Here is a 24,033-nt window from a genome sequence, read left to right as displayed (position 1 = left end):
AATGTATACACACCTAAGCACCCACGAAAAAAAAAACATTACATAAAAAACTTTACAGAATTCACTGTGTATAGTATACAGAGCAACAACAAAGATTGTTTTCATTTTAGACGAGTCAAGCTGTGAACAGGACCACACGGAGACGGCAACAAAACTTACATATGACATATCAAACCTTTTATCAAACAAATTATCCTTCCAACGCGAATATACTGAGATGTGTCTGTACATTAATGCAGTGTGCTATCAGTGATCGAGAGCGCACACATACACGGTTTGTTGTTTGTGCATCAGACACTCTTACTGTACGACACCAATATTGAACTCTTCAGAAACAAATCGCAGAATACGACAGAGCTCGTGTTTTAAAGCAAAGCACACACTGGAATGAATAATTCACTAAAAACGCGACGTGAGTCTCTGGTGTGATCAGCCTGGCCTTCTTTGCATTAGCGCTGTTTTGGACTGTTTGAATGATTTCGATTACTGGATCAATGAAAACTTTCCCAGAGTTTAACTGCTTCAAATGGCCTGATCACAAACAGAGAAGCTGAATCGGGTTAAAGAGCTAGAATGGGAATTTCCTCCTGCCAGGGTTACAGGTGCTGTAGATGCTCAGTGTGATATGTGATAAACTCCCAACTTCTAACATTATCGACTGCGTGGCGAAAATTACGTGAATGAAGCAGCTTTATGTACTTCTGCAATTTATTTGCGTAAAATAATTTTAACGTGTTAAGGACTTTAAATTAATTGCATGCGTTAACAGCCCTAATATATACAGTGAGAAAAAATAAGTATTTGAACACCCTGCTATTTTGCAAGTTCTCCCACTTAGAAATCATGGAGGGGTCTGAAATTGTCATCGTAGGTGCAAGTCCACTGTGAGAGACATAATCTCACCTCGTGGAGTCTCAATGATCCTAAGAAAGGTGAGAAATCAGCCCAGAACTACACGGGAGGAGCTGGTCAATGACCTGAAAAGAGCTGGGACCACCGTTTCATAGGTTACTGTTGGTAATACACTAAGACGTCATGGTTTGAAATCATGCATGGCACGGAAGGTTCCCCTGCTTAAACCAGCACATGTCCAGGCCCGTCTTAAAGTTTGCCAATGACCATTTGGATGATCCAGAGGAGTCATGGGAGAAAGTCATGTGGTCAGATGAGACCAAAATAGAACTTTTTGGTCATAATTCCACTAAACGTGTTTGGAGGAAGAAGAATGATGAGTACCATCCCAAGAACACCATCCCTACTGTGAAGCATGGGGGTGGAAGCATCATGCTTTGGGGCTGTTTTTCTGCACATGGGACAGGGAGACTGCACTGTATTAAGGATGACCAGGGCCATGTATTGTGAGATTTTGGGGAACAACCTCCTTCCCTCAGTTAGAGCATTGAAGATGGGTCGAGGCTGGGTCTTCCAACATGACAATGACCCGAAGCACACAGCCAGGATAACCAAGGAGTGGCTCTGTAAGAAGCATATCAAGGTTCTGGCGTGGCCTAGCCAGTCTCCAGACCTAAACCCAATAGAGAATCTTTGGAGGGAGCTCAAACTCAGTGTTTCTCAGCGACAGGCCAGAAACCTGACTGATCTAGAGAAGATCTGTGTGGAGGAGTACATATATATATACATACATACATACAGTGCTTTATATATATATATATATATATATATATATATATATGTATGTATGCATGTATGTATATGCTGCAGCGTTCAGTTCAGTCTGCTCACAACTAGTCTAGCACACAAACATTTGATTCATTGAAATGAGTCACTCCACCCACTGAAAATTCAGAGCACAAACTACAGAAGGGGAAGTTGAAAATGGTTTCTTAGTGTGCACTGTCTCTTTAAAGAACCCCCCATGAAAGGGAAAGAGAGGAGAATAAAAAAAAAAATGTATATCGGGAGAAATCTGTGACCACAAGTGCAAAGTGAATCAATGGAGAGGCATTGTTTTCCATACACCACAGAGATCCTGTGGAAAACAAACCTCCTTTCTACTTCCTCTGCTGATGCTGGCCCAGCGCAGATGCAGTGTGGGCTCGAAGCCAGATCAACCAGCTCCGGCACTTCAGCAAAGCTGCCGGTCCCAGACGCCCAACTGCGAGGCACAATGAATCAAACAAAAACTATGTCGACATCTTACTTCCCCCTCACTGAAGAGTCTCATTCAATGCCATAACTGACAAAAAAAGACCACTAGAACAGAGAAACATTGGCCCCAGTCCAGAGTTTCATCATTTTTATCTTAAAGTGTAAAAGTACTTAAAAAACACATAGTTAATGTTATTCAAGTTAATGTGAAGTGCATTATTTACAATTACATTTATTTAGAATGATCCATATAGCAAAAAACAAGCATTAAAAACAGTCGTTTTTATCATAGCCGTGTCAAATCATAAATCCCAGTAGGGTCAGAGTCAAGCGGTTGAACGTGGAACATGGTCTCGATGCTTTTGGGAGCTCCACACATGAATAGCACTGTTGCATCACAGTCAAGTTAGTTGGCAGGTTTGGAATGAGACTACTGTGATAGCAGAAGCGAGACAAATTTTTGTCCCATGTGAGAGGCTGGTTTGTACTTGTTCATATTACGCGAGCCTCACTGCACACCTCCGCACACTGTCAACTGTGTGCATATGAGCTGCCAGACAGATATTAAATGAATGCTGTCAGCCATGTCCTTAAGTGAAGCCATTTCTTATCACATTGAAATGAAGCGTCTCCGTGAAAACAACTGCCCTGGGCCAGAGACAGCCTTCTGAGTTATTGTGCTCCATATCTCACTTTACATGTGAAGGTCAGATTTGCTCCACATCTTCATTTTAAACCTATTGTCTAATAACCAAAGATGCTTTTATCTTGGATACGCAGTGCATATGAGCTGCAAACTCAAGAATATATGCCTGCAAATCAATTCATAAAAGAGCAAGTGATAAACAGAAAAAGCGCAATAGAGACATCACGAATTCAATGATTTTTTTGTGACAAAGCCGATTACCACAGCGAAAAATTGACTCATCCCACAGTTTTGTTGTGGTTTTTTTAAAGCAAATTTACAAAGAAACATTTAAATACACTAGGCAAAGAAATCATAATATGCTGATTTGGTGCTCAAGAAATATTTCTTGTTATTATCAGTTATAAACGGTTGTGCTGCTTAATATTTTTGTGGAGGATGTGATACAATTGTTTCAGGATTATTAATTTAAAAAAAAAAAAAAAATTTGAAAAAGGATTTTTTTATAACATTATAAAAATGTTTACTAGGGCTGTGCGATATTGAAGAAAAATGCGATATGCGATATCCATGTTAAATAATGCGATACGATATTGCTTTAAGAGTGTAAAATCTTTCCTCAACTGATATCTTTCACTTACAGCATAATGGCTAGTGCGCACGTTTCGGTGTGTCAGACAGCAGACAGCATGAGACTGCAAAGGAGTAGTTTTTCGCAAGTTATTGCATTTAATAACTCTTTTTAACGTCAAGCAAGTCACATAAGTAACAGTCATGTTCTCAGTCTATTCTCTGCTATATGCATCGACCTAAAACGTACACTTTTCACAATGTTGAAGTAGCCTATTAAAATCATTCAGATATTACGTGCCCTTGCGATACGCATATTGCGATATGTACATTTGCGATATTTCGATAATTTCGATATATTGCCCAGCCCTAATGTTTACTGTATTTTAGATTCAAGGAACACATGATTTATTAAACACAAGAAAAAACATCAACACAAGCACCTGAAGTGTTGATGCAATATCATGAAAAAAAAGGATTTATTGTATTATTGTATTGGCACAGTCACAAATTTCTTTGCCAAGCTTCATCTGATACAATGATGAAACATTTGCACTGCTAATGCAGAATGGTGGAAGATTATCCCGCCCAATGACATAATCCTATAGTCTTACAAATGTGTGTATGTGAACTCTGGCTATGGGTCTTTTTAGTGGAGGATGAGCCAGACTGTTGTATCTGTAAAGCTCATGGGGATGTACATAAATTTGTTTTCAAGTGCTCTAGAAAAATAATGGTAGAGGGAACATCCCTTTAACAGCACACTGGGCCGGACTGATTGTCAGCCATTTTCAGCATACCATCTGAAATGCCTGCGTTTGTAACCAAGACAACTAGATAAACAACATGACAGTGAGCCCCAGCTGTGTCATGCAAACACACTGAACTACGGGTGCGACGGTTTGATTTGGGTCTGCTATAAAACATTGATTTATCATTCCTGCCTGACAACGTGCAATCAATTTGGCACCATTGCAACCACACTGTTATTTCACACAATAACAATGGTTAGAATATGGTTGTGTGGGTATTAAATTGGCTTAAAATTTGTATATAAACAGGCCGAGAGGGAGAAAGCCGGGCTCACCGTTCCGCTGAGGAGGTCCTCTGCCCATCTGCTGGTTCATGCCAAAAGGATCCTGTGGGTTTGGGCTCATGGCGCTGGTGTGCAGAGCTGAGTCAGAGTTTGTTCTGTGGGAGAAGGAAAAGACGGAGGAAAAGTGAGCCATCGTAAAAAAAAAACTTTGCTGAGTCGAGCCATGGCCACATGACCCTTTGCCCTCGCTCACTGCCCTTATTAAGCAACTACACATGACGGCACTCTCAAGCACACTTCAGTGTGCTCCAGTGCCTCTCTCTGCTTTACATCCTTTATGACCTTTAAACCATTCTCAGGTGACATTGGAAAACAAAACCTGTTTAAGTGCCATTTTTGCTATTTGTAGAGCAACAGTTCAAGGGTGCAGTCATTCTACATCGCAATAATGAGTGTGGTGATGGGGAAAAAACAAAACAGGTTAGTAGAGATAAGGATCCCTGGTTTGGATTAGTTTGGTACAGTGAAATATTAGTTCACAGAGAATAGTCGGCCAAGTAGAGAAACGGTATTTGTGATTGGCTTGAAATCATTCTGTTTGTATGAAGATTTGATCAAGAAACAGATCTAATAAGAGCTAAAACACAAGGAGGAGGATGAGCTGAGAGGAGGAGATCTGCAAGAAATGACAATGAGAAAAAACAAATAGAATAGGTCCAGAGGAGATCTGTGAGAGGAACTTGAAAGTCAAAGGTCACCTGTTAAGCTGTGATATTAATCTAAATCCAGGTCGTTTCTCCTCGGTCCATGGCGGTTGCTCCCTTTAAAAATGGAAACAGTCACGTGTTACTCACTACTGTACTGAGCCTGTAGCCATGGCTCAGGGGTTAGTACAGCAGGATGAGCAAGCAAGAGACAAAGAGAGAAGAGAGCGAGCGGGTTGAAAATTCCACTGTGACACCTTCAGAAAAAAACATAAAGAGAAAAGAGAGTCGTAGAAATCAGAGCCTATTCCCCCAGGTTAGTCTAGTACTGTATGCAGCACTGATTTACTGCTTCAATTAGATTGGATCTGCCATGTCTGGGAGCGAATAAAAGTGCTATAATATCTTCAAAGGTTAATGAAAGAAACACGCAGGCAACACTGCAGCTGAGTAACCACACCAGGAAATCAGGATACAGACTCAACCAAATAAACAAATACATCTTACTGGCCACAAACGCAAATCGACACAAATAAAATCCTTAATCTTTGTGACAGCCACGCAATTCAGAGACCAAAAGCAAAGGCTCTGTGACCTTAAAGATTATGGATCGTGACGAGGACAGAGCCAAATGGTTTCTTTCTGGCCTAAATCAAAATAGACTCTAGTCTAGTGCTGAAACTCAAATAGTAGAGCATGGTGCTAGTAACGGCAAGGTCACACACATACTGTACTGTTAAATGAACTACCTTTCAAATGTTTTGGGTCTGTACGTTTTTAAAAAAATAAATAAAAATAACACTTTTATTCAGCTTTTAACCCTTTAAGCCCTGAAGGCATTTTTAAGAGTTGTTTTTTTCTCAGTAGCATACACAAAAGTAAAGAGCCAAAAGGTAGGTATCGTTTGATAGAAAACTTTAATTTTCAGAAGAAGAAAAACATTACATTTGGACATTCTCATGCTGAGGAACTGCTGATAAAAGATTATTATAATTTTACATATCTTTCTTATTTGACGTGCAATAACTAAAGGAAATAAGGTAGGAGGAGATTTGTGGTGATCGCATTAAGTAATTCAAAGTTGCAGCATTTGGAACCAAGGTAGCCTTTTTGCTCAGCCCTTGACACCCAGAAGGCATTTTTTAAATAGTTGTTCCTCCATTAGGAATATCCCATATCTCGTGATTGAAGAAATGGATTATGTTGATTTGATTAATGTATGGGTTTAACACTTCGGGTTTAAAGGGTTAAACTGATCAAAAATGACAACAATGTTAAAAATATATATATTTCAAATAAATGCTAATTTTTTCAACTTTATATTCACCAACAGAACCCTGAAAAAAAGTAACACTGTTTCCAAAAAACATTAAGCAGCACAACAGTCATCAACATTGATAAGAAATGTTTCATCATGTGACACTGAAGACTGGAGTAATGATGCTGAAAATTCAGTTCAGCATCACAGAAATGAATTACATTTTAAAATGTATAATAAAAAACAAAAACAATTCATTTAAAATGAAGTATTTGACAATACAATTGCACAATACAAATTAAATTTCTCTGTATTTTTGATCAAATAAATGCAGGTTTGGTGAACATTTGAATGGTAGTTTTACGGTATATTTCTTTGTTTAAATCTTGAACCGCTTATTATAGCAGCCATTAATATCATAACTCAGTAGTGCCATTACTCACGGTGAGTAATAACATATGGAAAGTATGTCAAAGAGCACAAAACAAGACAGGCATGCCATGTATAATGATCCACATTCGCCTGAGTAGATGCATAAGAAGCCCAGCAGATGTAGCCTGTGCACACTGATGTCTGCCAGAACAGGGAAGCTGGTTCCCACTAAGAGGGTTAACATATTCCTATCACTAAGACAATAAAGAGAAACAATAAACAGATTTCCTGCAGCCCGCTCTGCTGCTAAGGAGAGGCTACAGTATGCCAGACCACACTAGGTTGGTGTAATGCACAAGGGGGAAAAAAGGTACTCCTTGTGACAACAGAAAGTGGCCTTCCTTCAAATGTTTCTGTAAAGCTGGTCTGTGCCCCTGCTTTGAAGTGCATTAGGGCTTAGCTGCATATGCAATATGAAGCACTAAAGGCAGTGCCCATCAACCACCCATGCTGGAGATATCTGTGAACTTAAGACCTAAAATAGAAGAGTTTAAAAGGCAGTATATGGCATAAATAGAAGTTTCTAGAAAATGGCTTTGTAAACAGTTTGTTATTTAAATCTGACCCTTGATAAGAAACAACGAGAAAAGCAGATGTTTTCAAACTGGCATCAGGCAGACCACCAAAAAGGGAGAGATTTTTTTCAATGAAAGCCTATTGCTGTTGGATCACACTTGAGTTGAATGTCTTTCTAGAAAACCTCCCAGAGGAAGCCTTGTCTGGGAAGAGCAGAGGCTCAGATCCAGGATGGGAGAGCGTGGGACTACGAGGACAGCGCTGACCCGTGTTCCTGACCCAATCTAGCTGAGCTCCACAGGGAAACATATGGATGTTGCCTAGGATTCAGAACCAGCCCACGTTTACCCAGACACCAGAGGGACAGCCGTACCCCAGGGAGGGCTGAGCCTGAAAGCATCATAGTAGCGCTGTCATCCCTACGGGCGCAACTGAGCTCTGGGGCACACTAAAACATTCAGATTGTACACCACATTAATGTTAGTTCGTAGTTAGTAAAGGTCACGCAACGTTTATCTAGGCGTGAGAAAAATGTGTTAGGAATGGACGATAAAAATCTCCAAAACGCTTTAAATTAATGTTACAGTATTGGGCTCTCTTTCTCCCACCATTTCAATTCCAACAACATCTTTTTATTGGCAACATACTACCTCATAAGTCCTCTTACATTTCCTTTTCTGGTGATAGAACTGAGTAGGCCTGTGACCTGAACACAAAACACATCCGCCACCCATACATCAGGTTATTGTGTGAATAAGCAACAGAAATCTGCACTGGTTGGACCAAGTTGTGTGGTGAAGGGAAGGAAGGGTTAATGAGCTGAGGCCGACGCCTTTTTCAGCTCATTAACCCTTACCCAGTGTGTACTGCGGTAGGTAATGCATCACAGATGTGTTGAGAGAACTGTAAACAGTTCCTCGAGGGCATACGTTAGGATGAACCTCCCAGTAAAAATGAACGATCATCCTCTGCTGCCCAAACGCCTGCCCACTGCACCCCTAAATCAATAGAGAATCATGACCAATCCCCTACAGACTACTCATACTAGCACCCAATGCTCATTTAGTAAGTATTAAATGTAACCAGGGGGCTGGGGCCCACTAGAGGGCCTCAAGATGACTTAAAATTATTTAAAATAAGACAAAACAAGTAATAAAATTAGAAACGACTAAAAATAAATATTTTAATTTACCCTGTTATTTCTAGACCGTGAAAAATCAAGTAAATTAATAACATTTTGAAACTCTTTACTCTGCTTTCAATGGAAGGACAGAAACCTCTCAGATTAACTAAAGTCTTATAGAGACAGAGCGACATGCGTCATAATCTGAAAACCACGCCCACCGGGGGTTTGTATTGCGGCCTACTTGTCATTTCTGATTTATAACAAAAAACAGAAAAATGTCTACAGCAAACAAGCTAAACAAAACCCAGAAGTTTTTATAAGCGTGCGTTCATATTTGTAGTTCGGTTCGTTTGGTCCGGACCGGAAAACAAAAACAAAACGTATAGTCCTGGTCCGCTTAGCGTTCACACAGCGAATTTTTAACAGCGAACCTAAAGTTACCGAACCAAAGGCATAGGGATACGGTCACAACCTGATTGGTTGGCTTTTATGACGTATATTTCGCGACAGAGCTTGCATACCGAACATTCAAATCAATGCTGTGTGCTGGATTAAACGCCATCATTTTATGCATGTACATATGGTTTTATTTTTACCAGCTGAGAACTCACGAAGAGCGCATAAAATGTTCAAAACAGCAGCAGGATTTCCTCCGTTGTATGCAGAAACGAAGATCTGCATATATTGATGAGGCACTTTACCTCCTCGTTGCTCCACGTTTGACCTCTACTATTTTGGATAAACCGATCTTTCCGCATCGTCAAATCAGCTGACTTCTAGCGTTACATTTTGTGACATCACGTCCTGTTTTTGGTTCATTTACATGTCTTTGGTCCGTGTTGTGTTCATATATCAATCGAACCACACCAGAGTTCGTTTGGAAGCGGATCGAGACCCATCTTTTTAGCGGTCTCGGTCCGCTTGACCGTTTGGTGCGCACCAGGGTTCGGATGGGAGCGTTCACATATGTTCAAATGAACCCCACTAACCGAGCAATCACACCAGGGTTCGTTTTAATCGAACCAAACATGACAAGTGTGAACGCACCCTAAGCTGTTGACACAAAAAAACGAGTGTTTAAGGACACAAAAGTGGATACAGGTAATTGAGATAGAGCGCGACATGTTATAATACACTGAGAACTACACCCACTGGAGGGTCATATAATCAGCAACAGGAAATATAATATATAAAACTGACATTTGGATATTTGACTTAACAGTCACAAAATGTTTACTGCACACATAGGCATACTGAGACATACTACTGAGTGTCAGGATCACAAAATGTACCAATTCTTCCTGCTGATGCTTCACGTCTTATTGCCTGTATCCCCTTTTTTCTCCTTAAACACTCGTTTTTTGGGGTTGACAGCTTATAAAAGCATATATCTGTGTTTTTTAGCTTGTTTGCAGCACACCCTGTCACATAGCAGCTTTTAGACATCGTTCTGTTTTTTGTTACAAGTCAGAAATTACAAGGAGGCCGCTTCACGCATTACAAACTCAATGGAGAGCGTTAGATCCCCCCACCCCCGGTGTGGGCATGGCCTAAATGTGCTCTATCTCTATGGGTTTGAATGACATGAGGGTGAGTAAATAATGATAGAAATGTCAATTTTGGGTGAGCTATCCCTTTAAAAAATATGTTTATAAATCAAACAAACTCTTTCATTTAGCAAAATACAAGTTTATCAAAAACTATAACCAACATTTGATCCCAAAATAGCGTTCTGCTACTGAGTGACAGTTTAATTTAGGTACAATTTGCAACCATTACCCAGGCTTTTTGTCAATTTACTCTTTACATTGTTGTCTCAATTTTTAATCCATTTCTATTTGATTAAAAAGTGACATTTTGCAAACAGAGTTGCAGAAAATTACATGCAGATAATTTGTTGTTGTTTTGAGATCAATCATTCATTACAGGTCCTATTTTGTACCCTTTACATGGAAAGTCCCACTGAACCTTCACAAACACTGCTCTATAACCATAATCACCGATTTGTTGCCAACTGGCCTTGATTCCTCCCTTCAACAAAACTACTCCCTTCCCTTCCTCATGCCCCCTCTTTACAAGAGTTAAAGCACCACAAACATCCAAGCAAACATCCCTTTTACAACTGCACAAACACTAGTAAATCTGCAGATTTTCTGTGACGTGTCACACTGTCAGACAAAAAACAGCAGACATCACACACACAACATGCAATGTTAAAAATGCCAAAAATCATTTGCAATCGCTCTATGACTCCTCCTAAATCTAGCTTAACCTCTAATGTCCGCGCAGACAGAAAACATCTGTTCACCCCTTCGTTTAATCACGTGAGGTGATATTACAGCGCAAGATCCCAACAGAAAAAAAGAGACAGCAGAACACCCACTATTCAATCATATGTATCTGTGCAAGGTCAAACGGGCAAAGTGGAATAAAACAAAAACCAAAACATGAACTACAGTCATTAGCGAATGCTAATCGGGTCCAGAGCAGGGGGGGGGGGGGGGGGCGTACAAACACGCTGAGCTCACGATCTGTTCTGGGGGAGGGCGGCTCTGAGGGGTAGCTAGCAGAAGATCTGGCAGGTTTAGTAAGTGCTGTTTACACTGAAGAAAAGATTTAAAGAATAGCTGAACATTCATCCTTGAGGAAGAAAGAGAGACCGTTAGAATCAGAGAGAAATGCTGTGGTTAGTATTCAGGCTTCACGAGGGCACAACATTCCTGAAGAAGAGAAGAAAACTGGATATAATTATACCAAAAAGGCAATGTAAACATTTCTGAAATATACATTGTAGGGGTGAAGATCTAACTGTGCTTGATCCTCCGAATCCTATGTTTCATAATTCATGGGAATCCTCTGAGACATCCCTTGAAGTGGAGTGAACCGCTCACGGTTTATGCATTTATAATGAAGCTCTAAAGTTTGCCTAAGATCATATATTCAGCTAAACTCTGCATGAGGGTTTATCCTCTGATACCCCCATATCTGTGCTTCTTTGCACAACAACTACATCTACAATGCAATTCGCTCCGTTTGAACTAATATAATTTCACATTTCGGTCTAAAAGCAATAAGATAAAGCTCTGTATCTAGTACTGCATGTGAGCCACTCTACAGCATATGGCTGTCACAGCAGTGTTTCGCCACAGTGGGAACAGAACGCCGCGCTAAAGCTGATCAGGCCAACCAGTTTTCAGGTGTAAACAATGCCACAGGGCGTGGACTCTGAAAGTTTTACAAGTCGCAGAGTCAACATGGAGACTGAGACAGCTTGCTGGTAAGAAGGTACGCTGGCTGACGGCCAAGCCTGCATTCAAAGCACGACTACGATGAGGAGAAGCTTCCTTAAGCCTTTTATTACTGGCTGCAATTCACTCCTCGGTAAACAAATGAGGAAAACCGTCCAATAGTTATGCCTCACTGGGGCTGAACCAAGAAGAGTGACATTTGTGCATAGCAAATGTGTGAGCGTTTGTTCTCAGAGAACGGATTTCTAATCTCTCCGAGAGTCAGGAACGACACAATGATGTGCGTAGTTCTCTCTGAACACCTTTGTTTTTATCTAACCTTTTACTAGCGTTATCTGTCATTGCTGCGGATGCGGATTGTCCACATGCTGAAAAAACATGTCGTTACTGTTTTCTTTTCAGGCATCTGTAGGGATAGCCTATGCAAATGCAAAACACGCATTGACACTCACACAAATGTGACATGATCACTCTTGCAACACCGCTTGATGATGTCACTAAGATGGGATCATTTCAAGATAACATCATCTTTGCACTTTGCCCTGCAACTAACAGAAGATATGATAAAATTCTGCATGAAGTAGAATGTAACAGTAAGTGACGCATGACCAGACACATATTTGTTGGCGGTGGATGGGTGTGTGTAGGAATATATGTGTCCTTATAGATTGAAGGGGAGGTATCTTTCCTGTAGCTCAACCGCCATAGCTCCTGTAGCTAAAAACGACAAGGTCCTGGGTTCAATTCCCAGGGAAAGCAAGAACTGATCAAATGTATTTTTTAATTAAAAAAAAAACAAATAAAACCATGTAGGTCTCTTTGGGTAAAAACTTCTGCCATATGCATACATGTAAATGTAATATAAATAAATGACGACTCACCTTCTCCAGCTGTTGTCAGGGGGAGGAGAAAGGTACATCGTTCCATATGGAGAACTCTCAGCGTAGTTCAGTCAAGGAAAGTTTTCACAGGCAAATGTCAAAATCACATGTGCTCCAAACCTTGTTTATATGAAAAGGCATAAATATTTTCTCATTACCATTTCCCACCCTCTGTCTAGTTTAGATTTTGATTGATTTTTATCGCAACGTGCTGTATTTTTATATTTGAAAGAAATATTTATATTTTTCTTAATTCAAGATGTTTTTCTTTTGAAACTTTTTTCCTTACAATGCTGTTTATTCACAAAATGAAAATGTGCATTAAGCTATAAATTACGCGCCTATAAAAACTTGAAGTCTTCTTGCAATTTGAACAAAACAGCATCGCTGTTAGCCAGCGAGAAAACACTATCTTTGACAAATCAGTGGAATTTATAAGAGAATACTTCACAGAAATCAACATTTTAAAGTGTTCAGGGCATCAAAATGGATGAGATCAACAAATGTGTTTGATTTTCAGTGGTAACAACGCAACTTGTAAACTGACTTAAAACCCTCTCATACGCTACACAAAGCAATGATTAATACAAGTTTTGAAAGGACAGTTCATCCCAAAATGAAAAATTTGGTTCTCATCCAAGCCCAAACAATTGAAACATTCTCCGAAATATCTGTGTTCTTCAGGAAAAAAGAACAACATGAGGCTGTGTAAATGACGACAACATTTTCACTTTTAGATCAACTATCCATTTAACGTTTCTGCTGTTTAAAGTTGCGATGAAACAAAAGTAGACAGACCATCCATATTATGATATACATCAGAGTTTAGCAGATTATTGAAAAAATACAGAGCAGGTACTTGGTTCTGTCCATCAGTTGTTGCATTGCAACCAAAAATTCAATTGAACAATCGATTGTAGAGGAACAGGGTTTAATTGTACTAAATAGCTGGAGAAGTCCGGCTTAAGTCACCAGAGAGAAGTCTGTTGTTTTGACTGAAAGATTGATTTATGACATTTTGATAAATATTACAAGGTCAAAAAAAGAGAGAGAGATCCATACATAGATGAATGGTTCACAATAAGATCTAACGCAGAATGAAGATTACCGGTATGAGCATGCAAGTCAGAACGCGCTGACGTAAGAAGTCTGCTTTGGGCCAATCATAAATTTCTTATGAAGATGACATGATGACTCCATTTACAGTAAGCTTTTTAATAGTTTTTCAATGTAAATATGCGCTAGATGATCATCTTTGACCATTGCGTCACGTCTCGCAGCTTTCTCAACAAGTCACACTCAAGACCCAGACTTATTTTCCATTCATCAGCGTTGCGGCTCTGCAGTTGGTTAATATTATGTGCGTCTCGTGTTTATAGGAGCAAAAACACATTCCCTTATTCAAATTTTTTTTGTCAAACTGAACAGACTAAAGTGCTTCTCATGTGGGCGGATGAAGACAACAGCGTAAGATTTAAAGATCATTTCCGAAGAATGACATCACAGAATTTATCGGTATTTTGGTACTGATGTGTGAATGGTCTCTTACTAGTAAAAAGCCAGAATGCTGTTGCTTGTTTGAACAGCTTATTTGTGTATTTACCGGTAAAGTCATTCTGGTAATTTTCTGGTAATTTACCAGGACTGCTGTGTGAAAGGGGCAAAGGAAAACAAAGGAAAAAACGAGTCCCTTGCATAATGTTTTCATATTACAATAATCTTTTCTCATTTGATTTCTCATAATATGAACCATTTAAACTCACTTTTGCTGTCCGAACCCACTCAAGACTAAAACAAAAGTTACAGGAATTACGGGAGAGAAAATAACCCAGCTGAAGAACTCCTTGAGTAAACACTGTTACTTCGACTCAGACCAATGTTGACAATGCTGCCTCGTCATGTCCATCTGTGCCAAAACTCTCACATCCAAATGGGGGGGAGGGGTGGATTTACAAGACAGAGAGCAGGACAGAGTCTTTTTCTGTTCAACATCTGCTCAGCCCTGGAAAACCCAGCCATCAGTTCTGCTGCAGTAATGAGAGACTGAGCTCTTCATGCCAACCCTTCAACCACCAGCCCGCCCCGTGACCCGAACCATGACACAACACTGCACAACCAACCAGTGAGCAGGCAAAGCCAAGCCACATAAAAACCATTTTAGGCCACTTCATAGTTAAGACGGTATGCTATATAACCCATATCATTTGTATGAAATCCCTGGCGTGACATTGTGCAAATACTGTTGTTGATGTTCGGCCTGGGGAGGGGGGAGCGATGATGACATAAGCCAGGCGGCTTGGATTACGAGGGATCCTTCCTAAAATCTAATTAGCCCATGGCTGCTGAAGCGGTGTGGAGAGACAGGGTGGCTGTGACAGCACCTTCGTCTCAGAAGCTCCAGGACAGCGTGGGTGAGCTAACCTTTCACTCTGACATTTCACACTCGACCCACACCACATGCCCTCCAATAGGACATGATTCCAGAAATACTGTCAAAGCCAAATCAAGGCATCTGGCATGATATATGTGGCTTGAAGGCAACTACATGGGTTAGGAGGAAGTTGGACGGCGTTAGGTTGGCTTGCGAGCCTGTGAGAGAGTCTAATCTTGGCAGACGTGGTTGAATCGATGCAAGCAAAACAAGCCAACACTGTGAGGGACATCTGGCACTAAAGGGAAAAAATCAGAGCGAAAGCAAATTTGGGCTTTGAATCCTCCCTCATTTTCTCTCACTCAGCAGAATTAGAGTGCCATGAAAATGAAATGCTTTAGACATTAAGAGAAAAGCCTAGTGGCTGAATGTTTATTTAGAGAGTCGGTGTTCATTGTAGAGTGTAGATGAGTTTAAGATTTAATTTTTTTTTCTTTTTAAAGAAAATGTGAGTTGCATCACGAGTTGAGAAACATCATAATATCAGGGTGTGTGTTATAAGCGGTTTCCAGGACCATCAGTGTTATTTTAGTATTATTTATATACTACTACAGTAATTATTTATATTTAGAATTTGGGTTTTTTCAGTTTGCATTAAAATTTTTGTTTAAGCTAATTTTGTTCTGTGCTTTAGTCATTTCTATTAGTATTTGTTTTCTTAATAATATTTCTATTTTCTATAATAATTTCTTTGTTTCAGTTTTAGATTTAGCAAATTAGTTTGTCAACTTAAAATGAAATTAGAAATGTTGCCTTGGCAACTAACTGAAATAAAATAAGCTTTTAAACTAAGAATTATATTTGATTTTATTTAAGCTTTAGTTAAATTAATGACAACGATTTTGGTAACATTTTACTTAAAGCCTTTATTTAAAATTCTAAAAGTATTTTAATGCATTATCTATGCTGTGTAACACTCCTTGTATTGTATTATAAGGTAGTGACAAGGTAATCACTAGTACAAGGTAGTGACAACTGAATTAACATTAAATCAAATTGAACGATTAGACGTTAATGGCGTATTTGAAAATGCATCTCTTAAGACCTCTCTCATTACCATCAGCACTGCAAGCAAATCACCGGGAAAAAGTCTGATTCTCTGCACTGTAGTTGCTTTCAAAGGTCCTGTGGTCTAGGGTCCACCACATACATTAGGGTCCCTAGAGACAGTGTTGCCAAATCACGCTAGAAAAAGCAAGAACTGGGTTTAACAAAACAAGCCCAAAATAAGCAATCTGCCTCACATATATAAGCCTAAAATAATGCACAATATTTATTTATTTAACTGTCCATATTTATAAATAAAAATCTCAAAGATCTGAAGAATGCTCATAATAAGCGGACATGCCAACACTGCCCCCAAAAAAATACCCTGGTTTAAAAGCAGAAGCTTATACAATAAGCAATAAAATTGGTTGAAAATGGTTGTCCTTGAAAATGGAAACACCAGGATTTAAAATCGGCCCCTTTGTGATGTCACAATTTTTCTCAACACACCCTTAACATAAATAAAGCTACATAAGTAGCTTTCCTGTAGCTCAAACAATAGAGCGTGGCGCTAGCAACGCCAAGGTCACGGGTTCGATTCGGAAAGCAAGAATTTACAAAATGTAAAATGTGTTCCTCGAATGCAATGCAAGTCGCTTTGGATAAAATGGATAAATGTAAATGTAAATATCAAGGTGTGTTCTTAACTACTCGTGTTTCTCCATCAATTATAAGAGCGTTACTGCTGTGAGGGTAAGATGTTGAGTAAGTCTGACGTTGTTCTGTTCCTTGGGTGAAGTTCATTTTTAACAATATTTTTCATTTTTGTATGTTCGTCTCAGTTCACTACATACTCTTTTCTTAAAGCTTCCTTCTGTAAGTTTTACCTCTCTGCCATCTCTGTTTGAACCCTGAAACTGCAGTTATGAGAGGAGTAATCTTCTTTGGGGTTGTGCATCGACACTGCTCCTCAGCGCGGAATAATCTAATGTTTTGAGGTGTATGTGTGGGTTGTCTGTTAACGCACCAGCTGTCAACGATGATTGTCATTTTGAACTTTCTGGATTACACGCCGCCATCAAAATGACAAGGTTAATTACATTCCAGCTGCTGTAAGAAGAAGCCACAAACGATCCGCCACCTGCAGCATCCACACACACAATATAGCCTACTAGCCTTTGTGTATAAAGTGACGTAATGATGCAAAGAAGAGCGGCGGGAGCTCATATTTTCCAGTACCAGTAAATCGGTCTACGGTAAAGAGATGGCTTTAAACACTGGCTGGTTACGTACTTGCTCAAAAAATTATTTTGGATAATTTTTAACCAAAAAAAAAAAGTCACGGACTGCAGCTTTAATTATTACTAACATGCTGCCTGTTTTTATAAAAAATAGTTTCATTAAAGCAGTCCAACGACAAGTTAATTATAGTTTTAGAACTGTATAAAGATAATAGATTTTAGCAACTACAAGCAATTACCACGCTCATTGTAGCAATCATAGTTGCGTTAGTTTATTTTCTTCTGTCTTGAAGAAAATAAACAAACATATATGGCTCTAATATCCTCATTTTAGTGAATTTCATACATGGCACAGTTTTAAGTCTGGATGTCCTGTAAAGAGCACATTCTGGGCCTTGCAGAGATACCAAATGTTTCACCAGGACAACAACAACTTCTTGGTCTTTAAAAACGGCTGACATTAGTGTCTAGCACTCTTATGGAAATATGATAATATTTCGTAATTATAATTTAAATCGGATTAATTTTCAAATTGTTTGTTATACATCAACATCTCAGGAAAATTTTATAGGGTTTCTAATCAAAATATAACTTTCTGTTACAAAACAGGGCATTGATTTCATAAATGTCCACTGTAGTGGACGACAGGACTTAAATCATGTTTTGTTTATCAGGCATTTTGTAGACAAAGTGAATAGGGAAAGAAATTATTCCTATGAAATATTAAATACTATTATGAAAATGTTGCCAATTATTACTCCCATAATTACAATTCTATTTTCATTACGTATTGCACCAAAGTAAAATGGTATCTCAATGGTTTCCGTTATATCTTTCATAACATAGTTCAGAATAGTTCATAGTTCAGTTTAAAAAAAATCCTGAAACCTAAAAATTGATTGGTGAATTAAAAATAAATACATGCCTATACATGCAATTCCATGTCATTTTATTTTTTAAACAACTGAGTCCTGGTGTCAACTACAGAGGACATATCATAACATATGAATAAAATATAATTTTTCAAAAAAAAAGTTTCCATGTGTTTCTTATGCTCTAAACAATGTAATGACATACTAAATTCAAAAAACTTTTTTTTCTGGGTCCCAGGAGGATATAGCGCTGACCATCTCGAGTATAAAAATGGTGCAATGAAATTCGCCGATTACAGCAGTGGGCATTTGCGTTTCTGAAAAATATAATGCCCCTTGAGACTGTTTTGTAGTTCAATAGTAGAGAGCTCAAACGGGTAGAGCACGGCACTACCAACGCCAAGGTCATGGGTTCGATTGCTAGGGAATGCATGAAGTGACTTTTAAGTTGCTTTGGAAAAAAAGCAGCTACCAAAATGTAACCGTAAAATCAGTCACAAACGTAGCGGATAAGTTAGGCACCAAAGTTAAACACCCAGGGGTGTGTAAAAAGCCCTAACGTTATGAGAAATAGTAACAGTGATGCACCACACCAAGCAAGTCGAAATGGAACTTAATCAGATTAATGTGTGTTAGTAAGCCGCCTCATTCATATGCTGAATTCTCAAACTGAAAGCAACAACAACAAAAACCAGAAATTTCTGAGCCTAGAGCAAAAAGTTTTGAAGACGATAACAACCCAGCTAACCATTTACTCATTAAAATGATTTTCTTTGTTTCAGAGACAACTAGAAACAAGTGCCAGCAATTAAGGCAAAAAAACAAAACAATACAAACAGACAGTGAAGAAAAAAAAATCCTCTGAGACTGAAGAAACCCGTGAGAATACGCAAGAATATATTCAGCTCTTGGGGAGGGAGTGGCTCAATTCACAGAGCAGAGTTCTGACAAACAGGTCTTGCAGTTTTTAGCATGACTGCGTCACCATCACAAATGCCATTTTCCCGCTCAAAGAAGAAGGGCGGCCGTGGCGCACAGTGTGGAATTACTTTGAACCCATCATTCAAAGTTCTTACGCAACTCAACTCTGCCACACTTTTTTTTCCTGTCTCCCTCACACTGTCTTTGTTGTCTTTTCGTATTGCACCACACCAGAGCAAGTGGACCATTCCCAAAATTATTCAAATTTTATTGACTACGGAGTAGCTTCTTACTGGGTATGCAGAGATTTCAAACCCCAAAACTTTCTCTGTCTTTAAAAGACCAAAGATGAAATAAAAACTAAATCAGTAGAAGACTCTTTGTGCCCTTCACATCTTCAAAACAGCATGGTAACTCAGAAAGCATTAGGGCCTTTTCTATTTTTTATGTGTTCTTTAGCACCAAGCAAAATCTGTAGACCGAAATTATTTTTTGAGCCCACAGACGATTAAGACAACCACTGAAAAATTAATGAAAGAAAACTACACAACCGAGGAAGATGAAAGACCAGGCCGGCGTAGTCAGTGACTTCATCAACCTGTGTGATGAATGAATGCAGAACTAGCGGCAGATTGCGCAAGACGATCTGCGGCAAGGTTTGTTAATCACCCTCTAATGAGGACACCAGAGTACTGATATTTAAATCTCTAAAGCGTTTCTCATGAGTGGGGAGAAAACAGCAGGATATTGCAGTTACCCACTCATTCACACCCACATTGCAAGAGAGGGAATATCAATACATAGGATCATCAGCAGCCTGAAGCCTCAAAAAAAGCTTCCCACATGAGCAAAGGTCAACATGTATGACACACACACACAACATTCTGAGCTCATAATAATGATGCCTCTACTAGCATAAGTAAAGACCCTCACAGATTATAAATCACTATTTCCCTCTACAAAGGCCTTTACACCAGTGAACTTAAAGGATATCTGCCGTCCATGCTTGTCAATGGGCCTGCGGTGCGGTGAGTTGATTCGATTGCGGTCTCGATGGACCCTCTCCACCAGACCATGGTGTCTAGTCCCTCGCACAGAGTCCAGACCGGAGGGAAATGCCCCCTATGGAGAAATACAATTTTTGTTAACATTCTGCACATAAATGCATGAAACTCTCAAAATGCCTTTAACAGTAACAGCCTAAAGAGAAAGTGTGAGTGTTCATGTTTCAGGACTGATAAAGCATGCAGAATATAGACACACACACACACACACGTAAAGTATTCAAAGTGCCACCATTAGCTTGTGTCCCCAAGTGAATTCAGTCTACTTCAAAGTGCTTTTACCTCTCTAGGTTTGGTTTCTCATGGCGGACAAAAAGTAGGGATCACTGCTCGGTGTCTCAACGAAGCTTTATTCAGAGCAACAAGAGCACTTTCACCTGAAAGTATACAACACTGTTCTCCATAGGGAATAGACACAGATACAGTTCTTCGGCTCTTGGAGCACACCGCTGTATCAAGTGTACTTGTGAGGATAGTCGTGTACTAAAGGAGTAGGCGAAGTGAGGGCAAACTAAGAGGTGAGGACAAACACGCTCTTTGTTTTATGAGGAGAAGGTTTGCAATTACCATCTCTTGACATCGTTTATCTGACGGTAGAAAAGCGGAGTATACGGCTGGAGATTTTCTTCTCCTAAATGAACATGACTAGCTGGACAGATTTAGTAGACTTTGATAAGTGGATGGAGGACAACCCGGGTACCTGGAAATCAGTGCTGGCATTGCCTATCTGGTTGACGTTGGGCAGTGAGCCACCGTAGTACTGTGCCCGGTTCTGAGACAGACGGAGCTGCTGAATCTTCTGGAACTGCACCTTTAATCAAGAGGAAGACACAGTGAATGCATTTGAAAAAGAAAGGGGAGGTGTTGTTATAACATATATGCATTTAACTAAGGTGGAAATTCTTGGTAATGAGTTTCGGATTTAAGTGTACTTCTGAGCCCGAGCTGGAGGACAGTGTGGATTTTGTTGTTCGGCAAAAAGTAAACAATGAAAATTATCAATTCTGATCAGGCACAAGCAAATCAGGAGGCGTTCCTTCCTCCCACTAACCAAAGGACAAAATTTGAATCTCAAAGACTGACCTCATTTAATGATATCAATGGGTTACTACACATAAGCTACTACACATAGTGTCCTCTTTTTAATACAACACACTGACATTTTTAAGCCAGGGCACAAAACCTGATCTATGTGCTGCTTGGTTGTAAAGGGCTAAGTTATTTAGCTAAAAATCTGAAACATATTGCAGTTGTTTTGACAGATACTGCAATTGAAATTTTGATTACGATTATATAAATAAAACACATCTCTGCTAAGACATCAATGAAATACAAGAAGCATAAAGTCACCAGTGGGAAGTTTGTTTTGTTTCACGACAAGATCATGATGTTATCTCATTTTGATAAAAAAAAAGACAAGGTCGAAAAGAAAACGTAAAAAAGAAAGTTGAAGATGAAAAGATGAATAGTTCACAATTAGATCAATAACATTCACTCAGAAAATAGGGAATTTTCCTTTCATGCTGACTTTAGGGTGAACAGACTTGTTCTCATTTATAGAAGAAAAAAAAAACACCTCTCTCTCAGCGACCCAAAAGTGAACTCAGATAAACAGAACCCAGTTCTCTGTGCTTTCACATAGTACCTGAACTTGAGAGTGGAATTTTGATTGTAAAAGTGTCTCAGTGAATTCTTCACTCACATTTAGATGTAATTCAGTCAAGCTGTAAAATTATTGTGATTTAATACGGAATTATTTTTTACTATTATTAAGATACTGAAGTTTTACATTTTATTGTACAGCAGTCTATGGGTGTGTGATGATCTCCAAGATCTGCCACAATATTTTTAATATTGTGCTCCAGTGCAGATTCTATCACTGTTTTTAATTATCTCTATCATGGCAAAACTTTCAACCGATTTTACTGACATATTTTCTGAGCACACATACTCCAATCGTGTGCACAAAAAGCGGTCACCGAGCATGTGAGTACTGAACTAAGAAATGGTGTGCCTTATTGCGCTTATACTGTCAAAGGTTATGTCAAAAACACACAAGGTTCACAGAAACATCTGTCTTGGCATGCTTGTTCCAATTTATAATAAAGAAGGTAATTATAATAAACATTTGGTCAAAAGAGCTTTCTTACTTGTGTTGACATATTTCCTTTTGAAATCTCTTGCCCCTTTATAAAAATTTGCTACCAGCTGTGACAGGAAGGGACACTTTCATTCTAGACATAGGGGTGTAACGATACATCGTTATTTCGAGATATCGCGATATAAAATTAGACTATATTTATCGTTGATGTAAACAATGAGATTCGCGATATAGTGTTCCTTTTATCCAAGGCTCAGCTTACTGTATTTATAAGGTATAATTCACCCAATATGTAAATTCATACAGAGAAATTATTTCGGTCCATCCATTTGCAGTCCATTCTTCTAAAACTTCAAAGATCCAAAATGTCATAAAGGCATCGTAAAAATCAATCAATCGAGTGGTCTAATCCAAATCCAAGTCTTCTGAAGAGGCACGATGGCTTTCACAACGGATTCATGCAAGCATCATTTAAATCACCATATCACATCTGGCTTTAGTAGTATGATTATTCAAAGCGTTTTAGATGGTTTATTCTTATCTAATGCATTAATAGCGGTAGAGGTGGAACATAGAGAGCACGGGGAGAGTGTGTGTGCGGGGCTTGTCAGGAATGCCATTGAAAGCACGAGTACCGTATGAGAAAACGTTTACGGAGTTTCAGTGACATTACTACTACTAATATAATGTTGAATATAGTGTATAATGCAATGGGGGAATATTTGTGGGTCCTGATAATAATATTATAACAATAATATTATTTCAATAATAATAATAAAAAAACTCTATTTTGGCTTAAAATATTGCGATAAGTATCGTATCGTGAGTTCAATATCACGGTTTGTATCGAACCGTGACATGAGTGTATCTTTACACCCCTATCTAGAGAGCATTTGATTAGTAACAAATCTGTGCAGTGCATGATGTTAATCTTTTTGGTCCGTTTCCCTTGGAATAATTTTAAAAAGCAAACTTTATCGATTAACTGTGCACAGTGTTTCATACATCATGGCTTTGTCCACTCCACACTGGTCTCTACTTACATAACCTCAATCTAAATGATTTTGTTTAAAAAGATGGGCCATAGAACAACAAAACACAACACAAAATATTATCTCACTCATCAGACACACAGTTTCAAAGCATAAGCAAGATGCTGCTTCAAATCCAGTGTTGACATTGTTCCAGACAGACCGTTCAGAAAGGCAGGCTTGTTAATAAACAAGCACAGATCCTCGCTCTCAGCACACACTCTGGGGTCATGGAGATTCACATCCAGCCTTTCAATGTACGGCGTTATCAAAACAATGACACCCCAGCTGTGGAGCAGGACCAAGCAGCTTAGTGAAGCCGAGGATTTCCCTGGAGCAGCGTGCTTAAGTTAATGCTCTTCCTCTCCTGTCAACATCACAACATTGCAGAGGATGGTTACTACTAGGGATGCACCGATATCGGGTTTTTTTTAGATACCGATAATCTTTATATTTGGAAATAACCAATATTTTGGCCGATAAATCTAAATATTACTCCAAATTTTTAACATTGCGGTAAAAGACGGGCGCACAAATAATTCACAACATTCTTTTGAAGTAGTGTTTTCGTTATAATGTTATAACTTGTGCTGCTGCACATGTTGCACTTAACTGTATTTTTCCTTTTCAAAGTGATTTCAATCATATTTCAAGCAATTCAAATTTCAAAACCATCATGGCGAATAGTGCGCATCTGAAGTGTCTCAGCTTAAGGAAATAATTCATCATTTATCTGCTTTAATGTATCAGCCAAATTGTCTTATCGGCCCGGTACCAATATGGTGGCTGATATATCGTGCATCCCTACACTACAAATATTATATATTATATCAGGGTTTTTCCTACATTGAAAATTTTT

The 24,033-nt window shown here is 39.0% G+C and overlaps 1 protein-coding gene across 1 annotated transcript in view; it reads right to left on the bottom strand.

Moving 5' to 3' along the window:
• crtc3 (CREB regulated transcription coactivator 3) overlaps window positions 1-24,033 on the bottom strand; it is a 59,275-nt gene that overhangs the window by 17,661 nt on the left and 17,581 nt on the right. The window contains exons 2-6 of the mRNA XM_079811230.1: window positions 20,743-20,853; window positions 19,972-20,100; window positions 12,527-12,588; window positions 5,120-5,182; window positions 4,413-4,516 (exon numbers count right to left, since the gene is read on the bottom strand). Coding sequence (XP_079667356.1) covers window positions 4,413-4,516; window positions 5,120-5,182; window positions 12,527-12,588; window positions 19,972-20,100; window positions 20,743-20,853 — 469 coding nt within the window. The remainder of the gene's footprint in view (window positions 1-4,412; window positions 4,517-5,119; window positions 5,183-12,526; window positions 12,589-19,971; window positions 20,101-20,742; window positions 20,854-24,033) is intronic.

Source organism: Gobio gobio (assembly GCF_949357685.1).
Source record: "Gobio gobio genome assembly, chromosome: 2".
Lineage (NCBI taxonomy): Eukaryota > Metazoa > Chordata > Actinopteri > Cypriniformes > Gobionidae > Gobio > Gobio gobio.
Note: the sequence above shows the minus strand (reverse complement) of the source record. Positions and strands in the feature narration are given on the sequence as shown.